This window comes from Prunus avium, chromosome 7 (assembly GCF_965620075.1).
Source record: "Prunus avium chromosome 7, drPruAviu1.hap1.1, whole genome shotgun sequence".
NCBI classification, from domain to species: domain Eukaryota; kingdom Viridiplantae; phylum Streptophyta; class Magnoliopsida; order Rosales; family Rosaceae; genus Prunus; species Prunus avium.
Window position 1 is genome coordinate 30,309,580 of NC_142290.1, and position 14,285 is coordinate 30,323,864.

Genomic DNA, 14,285 nt, shown 5'->3' on the forward strand with positions numbered 1-14,285 from the left:
GGAATACTAGCAACCTTCTCTTTTGAACATTCTATCTTTTTCTCATGACATGTGTCACATTTCTTACACTTAAAACAAGCTCACTTTTCTTTTCTAAATTTACCCTTATTGAATATTTTTATTCAAAAAAAATTTTGCTTTAGCAAAGTCAACAAATGAAACTCCACATGCACCTCTTCTTGTGCCAAAGAAAAAACAAAATTCCAGGTCCCTTCCCTTAACCCAAATTCAAAACCATTTGGAAGACCCCACCATCCCTTCCTCCCTTCCTCCCTTCTCCATCATCCCTGCCCTCATACCCCAACCACCCTCCCTGCAATTTCTCACCAAATCCACCCCCACCCCCTCCCCAATCTCTATGTATCGGTTCTAGCCCACTATCCCCCCTGAAATTTTGGTTTTTGCAAAAGAATAAAATAAAAAGATGACAGAATCATCATATTCATATTTTTGTGCAGTGACGTGTGAAGAAGACGGTATTGTAAAATAAATAAATAAATATCAAACATGGGTGGGGGTGGAAAGTGGATGTGGATGTTGGGTTTTCACCGGCGGCGGGAGGAGTCGGGGTTGGGGTGGGAAAATGAAATTAGTGGCTGGGGTGGGAGGTGGGAGGTGGGGGTGGTTGCACAAGTGGGAGAAGGAGAGATGAATTGTGGGTGTGATCGTTGTAGTGTTGACTGTTGGGTTTTCCCGGAGGAGGTGGGGCAAGGGTGAATTAGGGTGGGGATATGATGATTGAAGAACCCCTTTTTTATTTGTTAGGGGTGTCTAGGCCCCGTTTGATTTGTGTTGTTTAGTTTGTTTAGTTTGTTTGGGGTTTTCCCCCCTAGTTCAACAAAAAAAAAGAAAAACCCCTTTTTTATTGTTTATTATTTTAAACAATAAAAAAGGGCAAATAAGGAAATACAATTAATTTTCTTTTGTATAATTAAAATATAGTTTTTCTATTTAAATTCCACACTTTTCTTTGTTCACTTCAATAATTAAATCATTAAGTTTTTAAGTTTTATTATTATGTAAAAAGACAAAAAATGTCATCTAACTTAATACTTAACCCTAGTACATCTATACACACACCCTATCACTCTTCATATTAAGTTTTAGAAAAACATGAACTCCTCTACACTATATTACCAGATTACTCTTTTCTTTCAATTTAAGAAACCTACTACACTCTCATCTTCTATTCACAAACCCTAAATACGGTATGCAAATAGTGGCTTGTTGTAATTCTGAGGTTGAGGTGAACTTAGAGTGGTAAGGGGTAAGATAACAGGATGTCTGGTGTGGGGTTGATGAGTTTTTAATTTTTTTTTAAAAAAATTTGGGTTTGTATTTAGGAGTAATTTGGGTTTTTTTAGAAATTGAGAAATTTTGAATTAGAAGTTGGGGCGAACTTAGAATATGGGGTGAACAAAGAGAAGTACGAAGTTTAAATAGAAAACTCATTAAAATATTGGTTTAAGTGAAAGAGAAGTGACACTTGTCATGAGTAAATTTGCATATATCACATGCGTACGTTTTTAATCATATACCATTTTTTTTAATAAGATATTTCCATTTCTAATATAATTTTAATTAGAGAAAAATAATATGCGTTTTATACAATCAAACATATTATACTTTATTTCATTTTATGATCTTTATCACAACACCAGTGGTTTCATTAGGAGATTTCTTTTGTATTGCTTTTGGTGAACTTGTCACTAGGAACTTCAACACGGTTCATTAGTCAAGTTGATTATACTTGATTTTGGTGCCATTGATGATTTGACATTCGATGGTAACTTTTAACTCGATATATTTTGGGGGGGTAATGACCTAAAAAGGCCCCACAAGCCATTAAGTCACAAGACTCCTCCGACTATCAAGTACAATAGGTAGGAATATTCATGTTAGTGTGGAATTTGTGTGATTTCTTTCCGTCCATAGGTTTGGTTTGGTGAGTAAATAATATATTTAAGTTGAAAATCATGTCATATTTGTTAATTCATCAACTTAACTACGACTTAATGTTTTCTTCAAAATTATTTGTATTCGACCGACCACCTCTCTAATATAGATGTCCCCACCTATCTATATAAAAAGAGAGATATTCAACATGCAATCAGTAAATACGATACAAATAGCGGATTCATGCAAAAGAAAAACTTGCGTTACACATAGTTTGGGTCATTATCATTGTATTCTCTTTATCGATGGTTGAGGTGATGCAAATATAAAACAATTGTGAATTCCCACGATTCTACACCAAAAGGGCCATCATGATTCATGATATCGACGCATAGGTTTGGGCCATTGGGAATTGGGGGTAACTTTTACAAGTTGGGCTTTTTCCAGTCTAACCTAATGGGTATGCTGATGTGTAAGGCCTAGGTTTTGGAGTTGGTTCAATATCTAAGAATTGAAGAAGTTAATTTTTCCTTGATAAAAAATGAAGTTAATTTTAATAAATTAAAATTTAAACAACAATAACATGGAAATATTCTACTTTTTTTTAGTACAAGCTGATTTGCAAATCAAGACCCTTTTTTACTAGGAGTCTCGGCTAGACCCCGGCTAGAAATATTCTACTTAATATGAATACACACACAACATTTAGTAGGTTGGACATTTACCCGTTCATCAATTTTCTAACTAGTTGATCAACGGTTCAAGAAGCTTTAACTAAAAGGCAAAAGGTCCAAACCCAACTCCTCTGTGGCCACCAATATCGCGGGCCATGGAGTTTTGAAGGTCTTGACTTGTCATTCTCGGCATTATGGCCTAAACACCCAAAAAAGAAAGGAAGATGGAAATAGACTCTTCCTTTTGAAAACCTTGTCGTTTAAAGATACTTGTTTGCTTGGTGGAGAAGATATTGAAGATTGGGTGGACCCAAATGTTGAGAATATTTTGACATAAGTCTAGGCGTGAAGCATGCTAGACAGCCGACGAGTCTTTGTCCAACCAAGGTCATTTCTTAGGCATTGCAATTTGCATCTTATGTTTGCATAAAAGCAAAGGCCAATTTGTGGCAACTGCCTACGAAATATCCTACTCCTGGACCCAAAATGCGTTTTGCTTTCTAGACCATAGTACTCTGTTGCTTTGCTTCTGATTTATTCGAGGGAAGGTGTGATCCGAGTGTATATTCGCATTTTAGGAAAAGTTTGGACGTGCAAGAAGCTTGTAGATCAAATAGTTAACAATAGTTATCATTATACTTGAGGTTTAATGTTCGAATCTCCTCTCCTCTAATATCACTTGTATAGAAAATAAAAATAAAAAATTCGAATATAATTTTTTCAAGATGTTAATCAATAATTAGAACCGTCTATAATTTTTTTGTTATGCTTTAAGAATTATATGACAAAACAACAAACAAGGTCATGTCTATGCGAGTTTTAATTTTGTCAATTTTTATAAATAATAATTTATAAATTGTTGGCACTAAAAACTGAACAGATGGAGATGAGTGCAACTTACAAGAGATGGACGATCGAGAGATCGATTGAATGTTGGATGCCGATTCTTCCTGTCCTTGGATGCTGATCCTGAATAGAAAGAAGTCGAGACTCGTAAGGTCTATGGAACCGGTGTGGAACCAGCCTAAGACCCTCCGATGCCGAAGTAAGTTTGTTGTTTTAAGAGCTCTTGCTGTTGACCATATAGAAGTATAAAAGTCAAGCTGAAAAGTCTTACCCCTGTACTGTGGTGAATGAGTGTATTTATAGAGGGCATTTTGTATGCTCTTAGTACTTTCTTTCGATGTGGGACTCGTGGGAGGGCCCTGTGAGGTTGACACGAGTCCTTAGATATTTTGGGCGGACACTTCGAGGTTGATTCTCTACAATCGGTAAGGGATGCCGATTGCAGGCGAGTTGGGCTTGTAATGGCTGCTCGCAGCTTTGAGACAATGCCATCGGTGGCAGATGCCGATCGTCTGAGGCCTTGGGTACTTGGGCGAGTTTATAAGATCCACGTGTCGTTGTACGAGTGGAGGGTCAGATATGGTACAAACATAAATGATGACCTAAAAATTGAAAAATTACAAATAATGTTAAGGAATAATTCTTAAATAATGACCTAAAATTAGACTATATATTTTTAAAACTTTGAGATACTATTTCTTGATAAAACTATGGTAGCATTCTTAGAGATACTAGCGCTCCTTTGAATGTATGTATTAATTTTGTGAAATGGGGGGATTAATCTCAAAACACACAAAAACTAAATGACATATATAGTACGAGTTCTAAGAACTCTTAACAAATCATCATCAAAGGTAGCCTCAATCCAGCTACGAATCTCATCAAGCACAAAGAACCCCAAATCAAAATTATAGCTTCTCTTTGCTAAACAGTCAACCACCTTGTTTTTTCCCCCCGTAATGTATAAGAATGCAGCAACTGGACAGCAAAGCAAAGAGGTCATCGGATGGTGACTCAAAAAATGTCAACAAATTGTCTCATCATTGAAATGGACTCAGCTACTGCAATCAATCTCTGTCAGAATTCTTCTATGCTTACTGTGCATCCTTTAGCTACTCTGGTTAGGAGCTGTTGTGACCTTATGCAGCAGGTTCCCAGTTGTGCTCTTCAGCATGTTTTTCGTGAGAAGAATGGTGTTGCTGACCAATTGGCTAATTGGAGTTATCAAGTGGATCTTGGGCTGTGCGTGTTTGAGCATGCCCCTAGTTGGTTAAGTGCTTATCTTGTTGATGATTTGCTTGGAATTGTTCATTCTAGATTGGTCTGTTTAGACCTGTGTGTGTAGTCTGTTTCCTGGGGCTTTGCCCCCCTTCTTAATAAAAAAAAAAGATCTTGAATTTAGAAAACTCTACGCTTGGATGATAAACTTTAATTAAATTAAAAAAAATGAACTAACTAGTATATAAATGCGTAAAATAGCATAAAAATCCTGACTGAAAAAATTGAGTTGGTGGTGGCTGGGTAGGGATGGTATGAGATAAGGTGCATGACAAATAAAATAATCAAGCGAATGGGCGGGAAGAAGTGTCGAATGAACATACTTTTTATTGGACCATAAAAGTTGGCTGACTTTTTGTAGCTTCCGATTGGTCCGCCGCAGTGATAAACTTGTGTTGAAGATCAGGGGGACCTTTTGATCTTTGTCGCATGCAAATTCCCTAGTCAAAAGCCACATTCTTTCTTGCACAATTGAAATTTTTTTTTTTGGCGGTGGAAAATCCAGCCTTTATAATATCAATATTTTAATCTCCCTCAACTCACTTAAATGACGAAAACAATCTACATAAACATTTTTGTTACAATTTGGTCTTAATTTGGAGGTAGAGTAATATCTAATTAAAATACCAAAAGTAGTTAATGATGATCATAATTAACAAAGGTTGTTAATTTATATTGTACTATTTTAGAATAGTAGCAATTCATTTGATCTAAAACTCATGGAGAATATTACAAAAATCCATGAGTGTAGTGGTTTCGAGCAATTGCTCCTCTAGGAAAGATTCTAAGTTCGAGTCCTAGTATCTCTGGAGTATTTGTGAGTTTAATATATTATTACCACCTTAATAAGAAATGTTCTAAAAAAAACTAATGAACAATATATATGAAGTGAAATTCGAGTTAATGATTTCTTCTTTCATGAAAAGAAAAATACCACAAAACCAAAACGAAGGTTATGATTTTCGGCGAGGGTTATTTTTATAAATAATAAAAAATTATCCCCTAGCGAAAAAATAAAAATAAAGACAATATAACGCAATAAAAGAATAATAAATGGTATGTAATACCACACCGTAACTAATGGTGGGGAGCGAAATTGCGTCCTCCCCTCAGCTCTGTCCCTCCCAATTTTCCCCCACTTTTCTACCCCAGCAAAATTTTCCCGGAAAATATGACAGAACAAAAAACCCATCACAAACCCAAAAACCCATGCTAGCAATTCCCCATACACTTCACTTTCTCACTAACCAAACACTCCAAATCCCCAGACAACACGCACCACCATCTTCCTCAAAACCTTAGAAAACCCACCCATCCATTTCTTCGCTTTTCCACCCTCCAAAATATCTGTACGGACACCATGACCTGATAGAAACCCAATAGTGTTTTGTAAATACATTGAAATTTAGGAGAACATATGGGGGCGTCGCTCTCGAACCTGACGGAGGGGACGAACGGGGTGGGTCATGGACCGGGTCTTGGAGACATACCCGAGAGCTGCGTGGCCTGCGTGTTCATGTACCTGACTCCGCCTGAGATTTGCAACCTTGCGAGGCTCAACAGGGCTTTTCGTGGTGCGGCGTCGTCTGATTCTGTTTGGGAATCCAAGTTGCCCCCAAATTACCATGATATACTCGATTTGTTGCCTCCTCAGATGTACCAGAACCTCTCTAAGAAGGACATCTTTGCTTTGCTGTCTCGCCCTATACCCTTCGAAGATGGCAATAAGGTGGGTTTCTTGGTGTGTAATTGGGAATTAGGGTTTTGGGTTGGTTTTCTTGGTGTAATTTTGCAATTTAGGGTTTTGGGTTTGGTATAATATGTCTGAACTTGTTCAATTTTTGATGCGTTTGGTGGGTTTTGCAGCTGGTATGGATAGACAGGGGCACAGGAAGGGTTTGCACGTCGGTTTCCGCGAAGGCCATGGCCATCACGGGGATTGAAGATCGCCGATACTGGAACTGGATTCCTACGGAAGAATCTAGGTTAGCTATAAAAGATCTTCCTTTCCATACTAGTGTGTGCTTTTGATATGTACGGTTTGTTCCCTTTCTTTGAAAATTTTGATTCAGCTTAGCATTCAGTAAAGTTTCTTTCTTTCTTGTTTTTCTTAAAGGTTTTTTTGGCAGTGTGAAATTTTTAGTGATAATTAAGTAGTTATATTAAGCAAATGAGAGGAGGAATCAGAAACTCTTAACGAACCGATATTCTTGCTTGAAAGTTTATTAGATCCATTGTTTATTACTACACTATTTCTTGTCTTTTAGGTTCTTTTTCCTTCTCTAATAATTCCTTATGGATGCTGTTCTGTTATAATTACATAGTTCATGGCATATGTCAGTTGGAAAACAAAGGACTAACTATTCTATCTCATTGCAGTTCTGTAGGTTGGGAGGGTAATTTAATATCACATTCTTCTAATGACTACATGTGGGGTCGAAGATGTCCTTTTATTTGGAATTCTCTAAATTGAACGAATTTATGCTTACAATCCACATCTTGTATTTGCTTTAAAAAATTGCATACAAAGTCAGATAAGTAAGTGATGCCTCTTATTATAGTTAGTCTTGACAGAGTTTATGTTAGTCAGGATCTTCAAGAAATCAAGGTTAATCATGCCAGTAGAATGTTCCACTTTCTCAAGTTCCCTATCTTGTCTTCGGATTCTCTTCATCCAAATGTATCTAGTAAAATTATGAACCATGGAGTTTAGAAAGAGTCTGTGTACTATATAATTTTTTTTTCTTGGAATCAATAGAAAGGCAAATCTAATTTAGTCTATGTTCAACTGAAAAGGGATATATATATTTTCGTTGTAGATTACATTGAATAGTTTTTGAGTTTTTTCTTGCGTTGGGGTTTATGTCATCCTAGATTTTTCTTGTTGCGGATTCTGAATTGCCAGTCACTCATTCGTCCGTAGACATTACTCAAGACAGTTTCTGATTTTCAACGCTACTACTCAACAAGAGAGATTTGCTTATGCTTTTCCAGGATTGGTGCTACCGCCTTTGATCTCATTATTTTGTAATTGATTTCATCAATTTACGTTCATGAGATCCTCTTTTGGGTCAGTTATCATATTGAACCATTGTTGCCAAGTTATGCCAGCTTGGTGTTAATTCATTATTTTTCCTTCACTTTTGCTTAGTATGAGGATGCATTATATCTTTCAAATCTTGATCATCTGCGTGTTGCTCTTTGTTTGCAGGTTTCATGTGGTGGCTTATTTACAGCAAATATGGTGGTTCGAAGTGGATGGGGTGGTGAAGTTCCCTTTTCCTGCTGATATCTATACTCTTTCTTTCAGGCTTCACATTGGAAGATTTTCAAAAAGATTGGGACGGCGTGTTTGCAATTTTGAGCACACCCATGGCTGGGATATAAAGCCAGTACGATTTGAGTTATCAACTTCAGATGGACAGCAAGCATCATACGAATGCTGCTTGGATCAAACCGAACACGATGATGCATATGGAAATCATAAGCGTGGGTGCTGGGTTGACTACAAGGTTGGTGAATTTACCGTCACTGATTCAGATCCTGTAACAGAAGTTAGATTTTCCATGAAGCAGATTGATTGCACTCATTCCAAAGGTGGGCTATGTGTGGATTCTGTTTTTATTGTCCCCAGTGACTTGAAAGGGCGGAAAAGGATAGGGGTTTTGAAGTAGCCATATGCTGAACAGGGAAGTTTATTCACATCAGTGATCCCACAAGAATGAAGCTGGGATTTATGATACAGCTTATACTTCTAAAGGCATAAGATGTTTTAGAGGATGTCATCTTATTTGGTTTTTGTGGTAGGTGTGTGTCCTCTATGGTTGTGTAACTTCACTTTGATGTATTTGATCCAGTTTTGTTCCATTTTATACCTCTTCAGATTAGATTAAGTGAATATACTTTGACATTACCTTGTTTGTATCAGTTGCTCACTGTAAAGCATTTTGTAACTTAGATGTGATGTCAATCAACACTGTTTCTTCATTGGTTACATAGATCATGCTTAGATTTTTGGAAATCTTGGATGGCAACAGGGCATGGTCTCTCTCTCTCTCTCTCTCTCTCTCTCTCTCTCTCTCTCTCTGTGTGGTTAATGAATGTTTGTGTTATTGTCTGAGGTCAGTTTTTTAAGTAAAAGTGAATTGAAAGACAACTTATCCCATGGTGTCACCGTCTCTCGACAGATTTTGTCTCTCTTTATATGATTTCGTATTTTGTATTTCGTATGAGATGTCTCTAAACATGGGAAATGCGGGATCTCTCTGTACTGGTCCTTGAATAATTTGTTGTTCATAAGAGTTTGGTTACTTAGGTTTCATGTTCTCAGTGGGCTAGCCCAGAATCCTACCTCTAATCCCGCGTTTTCTGCCCCCCTTTTTGTTTAATTATGATGGTGATTTGAGGACCACCCCTTTGGTCCTATTTTTCAATTTGGATTGAATCTTGTGCCTTTCTACTGTTTCAATCTAATTCCAAAGTGACTTTTCAAACTAAATGAATTGGAATTGGAACAACTCTTAAACAGAAGTTAGAGCAAAACAGAGAAGTGTTCACAGTTTCACCTATGGGACTTTAAATGAGGGACAGGTGAGCATTTCTATCAAGATTGTCTCTTTTAATTTTCTCAACTTCTTCTGTTCTGGCAAACTGAAATTCATAACCCCTCTCTCTCTCTCTCTGGAATTTGTAATTATTTTTGCAATTTTGTACAGCATATGTGAGGCCAATTGTAGTTTCTAGGCTGGGTTGGGCTGCTTGCAGTCTACAATTAAAATTATTAGTCTATATTCATTCTTTGATTGGGTTGATTGGTGAATGAGTTTTAAGGGTTTGTGCTGTCTCCCAGTCTCTCTCCCCTAAATAACATTTACCTTATCAATTTCTCTTTGTGCTAAAACCTAAAAATTACTTCTCAAAATATGTATTTTTGGGTTTACTTTTCCATTTTGTCTCCTTCATTTTAATTCTTGCCAAAGCAGATATAAATGTTAGGATGATCTAATCTCTATCCAAATATATTTAGTCATCAGATGAGCAGTAAACCACCTGGTGATCTGTAATTTACTGTGCCATTAAAACTGCCACACCCTGATTAAGAGTATTTCTCTCAGGGCATGTTTACATATCAGTAATGGAGAAAGTAAGGAATCAGAGGATTTAGGAATCGGGGAACTACTGAATCGGTATGGGAAGAATCATTCCCATTAAGCTGTTTACTAAACATATGAAATTAGCAAAGGAATGGGGTTGATTCCCATCGTTATTGTTTACTAATTTTCATGAATCAGAATCCAAATTAATTTGATTACTAAAATGCCCTGCACATTTTCACCACAGCACATATATAATTCTCAAATTGGCTAAAGAGACCAAACTAATCCGGTAGCAAACTAGTAAGGCGGTGTAAACATGAGGAATCAATATGTTGAACAAGATGAACAACAAGAGACCAATTCAATGATAATGTTAATAACACCTTTGTCAAGAGCCAATTTCAAACGAAAAAAATGAAAAAATAAACTCCAATAAATATATATCTTTCACCTACGTAACTAGTAAACAATCAAATAATAATGACCTGCATAATCTTCATACTACCAAAAAAAAAGATATATAATCCCCACAAAAGTCTTTATCTATGACCGTACTATGTTTTGTAATGAATGTGAAGACAGAAGATAGAAGAAGAAGATAGATAGATAGAATGATTTACATAGCACAAGGCGTTGCTGCTGCTTATGGGAGGTTGTGTCTGCAACGATAACGTGAAAAAGAAGTTGGAGCGTCTTGAAACTTCTTGACGTGAGTTTTTTATTTATTTATTTTTTTTTTATAGGGTTTGGGGTGTTTTGGAATTATGGTAAAGTAGTAAAGGTATTTTTGGAAGTTATTAAGAGAAAACAGGAATGGGAATCGTATCGACTACTCCCCCCTAGGTGATCTGATACCCAGTTTTCAGGGGATGTGATTACGGATTTTGAGGTGGGGCTCACTTATTTTTTCATTCTTGATTGCAAGTAAACGCAGGGGAAGTCAGGAATGGAAATCATTCCCCTTCCTCCCATACCCATTACTGATACGTAAACATGCCCTCAAATCATTGCCTTGCTTGGTTTTGTACAGAATACAAATCAAGGCTAATCAGCACTTAATAAATACAAGATTAAGTCCACTAATCAGGTACTGGGTTTTCTTCTTGAACTCCTTTTTTCCTTCAAATCACTTGAATTTTCTCTCTCTGGTGGTCCACATTAAAAAAAAACGTTGCATACTTTTCTCCCAGCTTGCATTAAAACACTGCAGTATTAATGTTAACAAAAAAAAAAAGCTGAGCATGGCCTGTAAAATATAGAGTAGTAAATTGAACTATGGCATCTTGCTAGCTAGACCCCTGTTCCTTATCCGGCGCAGCATATGGTGTCCTTGAGCAGCCATATCAGATGAACTAATTCTTATAGACCAAAACATAGACTTGTTCAGCAAATGTGTCACAAAGCTAAAGAGAATATCTAAAATATAGAAATGAAAAGGCAAAAAGTCACTTTTAGTCCTTGTAGTTCGACAAAATTTCTACTTCCGTCCCTGCGGTTTTAATTCTGGCAATTTGACCCATGTACTTTGATTTTATAGCAATTTACGGACACATCTAAATTTATTTATAATATCTTGACGGAATAAACTCGTGTCTCTTACGTGGAGGGGTATTTTGGACCGAATTTTGGATGGAATTGGATAGAGATTTGGGTGTGTTCTTGAATTGTGATAGAATCAAACTACATGGGTTAAATTGACAAAATTAAAACTATAGGGACTAAACCAGAAAAATCGGCTAACTACTGGGACCAAAATAAAATTAGCAAGCTCAATTTGGACCACTAATATTTTCTAAGTTGTTGTTTTATGTATGAACACCTAGAAAAGACTTTAATTATGGGCAGCCGTTTAGCTAGCTACATGTCTGCCAAGCCAATATAGTAAGAAGGACCACTACCAGTTTCAAATGTTCATTTAACTAAAGTAGTATCCTTCATCTGCCTTCCTCTTTCTGTATTGGGTTACATGTGCCATGTGTTGCAACAGTACTCTGCTCTGGACAAATTGCTATTATGGTGGTCAAGTTCTTAACTTGGTTCATGAGATTCTATACATGAATGCATGGTTTTATGTCAAAGTTTTATTTTGAGCTTTATACCAGATTGGTTGTAACTTGTGTGAGCTCTGCAGAACTTGATGCTGACGACAAAATACACTTATTTACTCTTTTTTTAAGGAAAAAATTAAATAAAAATACTTGATCCAGTCTTCAACTTATTTACTAGCTGGTCTTAACATGAAATTAGTGGTTGAACTTAATGTCTTTACTTAAACAGATTAGAAACATAATAACATGGTTGAAGAGAGACAGATTAATCTCCACATTGCTATGAAGGACCACAACAATGTCTTCATGTTGTAAAAGGTTGTATAAATTTAATGCCACAACAATGGGTGTGAGATAATCACTAGAACGAGAGGTTTCGAACTCTAAAACTTATATAATTAACGTAAGCTCGGATACCATGTTAGACAACAACTTCCTCCTTCTTTGAGATAAGTATAAAATTAATGAGTCAATAAAAGTAAATCAAACTATGAGGTAAAGGGTTGATTGAAAACTAAAGGGTGATAGAAAATATGTACGAGTTTTTTGTTTTACTTGGGTGAGTAAAAGGTACACTGTACGAGTTGGAGGGAAAATGCCAAAATCAAGGCTAGTAAGTTGAACTACAGGAATCTGCAACGGGACCATATAGTTCTTAAATGCTTCAAAGATATAATCAATCTATTTGCAGAGATGAAACCAGAAAAAGAAAAAGGTCTTCCCCTACGTAAGCAACAAAGAGTGACTCTTTTTTCTCAAGAAAAAGAAAACGAAGAAAAACTGTTGTTCCATTGGAATTGGATAAAATGGTGTTTGAGGGAAAATTGTTAGTGATGAGCCAAAATATTCCATGTTTATGTGCCAATGGAGAAGACAAGCTCCTGAAAAAGAGAGAACTTTCATTTCAGGGGCATGGTGAAAATGTCAAATCTTTCTCGAGAAAAAAACAATTTAGATTTATCGTATATAGTGTAGTTTTAGCTGATTATGTGTATCTAGAAAATTAAACACAAGAAACACCCACTTTTTTCTTAACTTTCTAGCATAATGTAAGATATTTGATATAATTAATGAGACCGTCCGTTGTTTGTGAGAGAGTTGGGAAAATTACTAGGGAAAAATAGAAGACATGTGTAACATACACTAGTATTTTTTTTTTTCCTCCTTAAACCCTAAACTCTAAACTCTAAACCTTAAATATGAGAGTGGATCATGGATTAGCCAAAAAAGAGTAATTTTCGGGTTTAGTTAAAATGCAATAAGATTTTTCGAGAAATTTGAATTTGAATTTTTGTAAAGTACCATTATTCCTACCAAGAAAAGCCAGTGGTGTGGTGGTCAAACCATGCACATCTCACAAGTCACCAGATAAATGAGTTGCAAATTTTTTAGTTTGCACTCGATCCCATCCCATGTGTGTAAAAGCTTTCAAAAACTCAAAATTTATATGAAGCTCTTGGGGTTGAATATGAGGTGTTATTGTCACAAATGCAGAAAAAATAACCTTTTAATTCATGCACAAGAGAAGAAGAAGAAGAAGAATTGATATGAAGGAGAGGGAATGGAAGGACCCCTGCCTCATCCATCTCTTTCATCAATTTGGCTTCAATGCATATGCGGCAATGCCATTGTCTTACCGTTATCTCTCATTCACGTTTTTTTTTGGGTTTTTGGAGAAAAAGATACCCTTCACATGAAACCAGCACACACTCTTAGAATAGGCCTGCCCCCACAAAAAAAAAAATCAATTAAAATCCAACAATGCCAACCCAAATCCAAAATCCACACATTCAGATACAGCCAGCATATATGAATGAATGAATGAATGAATATTTAAGAGAGAGAGAGAGAGAGAGAGAGAGAGAGAGGAGGGTTTTGCAGCTTTTTCTTGGTCTGCTGCTATGCTGCAGCTTAATTAAGGTGGGGGGGGCTGGCGCTGAGAGAGAGAGAAAGAGAGAGGGAGGGACGGAGGGTGAAATAATAGGGTGAGCCCAAAACTTCTTTTTCATCTTCTACCTTTATTTGTCCGTTTATTGATGCAGAGGAGGAGGTGGCAGGGTGCTGGAGTGTACATGTATGTACTCATTTTGTGCCACCCTCTTCAGGGGGCCACACGCGTCTCTTCCTATGTTGCATGCTGGCGAGGACCTCACCTATGCTTGACTCTTGTCATATGTCTTAGTGCTTACATATACTGCACATATAGACGCACATGCAAATTGTGTCTCTGGGTTGAGATAGATTCAGTGTTTAATGTGATAGTCCTATTTAGGGAGAAAAATTTACACATTTCAAAGTAATGAGATAATTGGGATGGTGATCGAGTGTTGTAGACATAATTGTTTCATCGTTTCGTTACTTTTATCATTAAATTCATTGATTAGATAAAATCTTATTACAACAAATAACTTTAATCCATAATTTGAAAATGATGATTAACATATTGG

The 14,285-nt window shown here is 36.5% G+C and overlaps 1 protein-coding gene across 1 annotated transcript; it reads left to right on the forward strand.

The window, feature by feature from the left end:
* Positions 1-5,761: 5,761 nt before the first annotated feature.
* On the forward strand, positions 5,762-8,690 carry PP2-A15 (phloem protein 2-A15). Its single transcript, XM_021955273.2, has 3 exons — positions 5,762-6,423; positions 6,561-6,679; positions 7,906-8,690. The coding sequence occupies exons 1-3, from the start codon at positions 6,112-6,114 to the stop codon at positions 8,366-8,368; spliced, it is 894 nt and encodes a 297-aa protein (XP_021810965.1). The 5' UTR covers positions 5,762-6,111; the 3' UTR covers positions 8,369-8,690.
* The last annotated feature ends 5,595 nt before the right edge of the window (positions 8,691-14,285 follow it).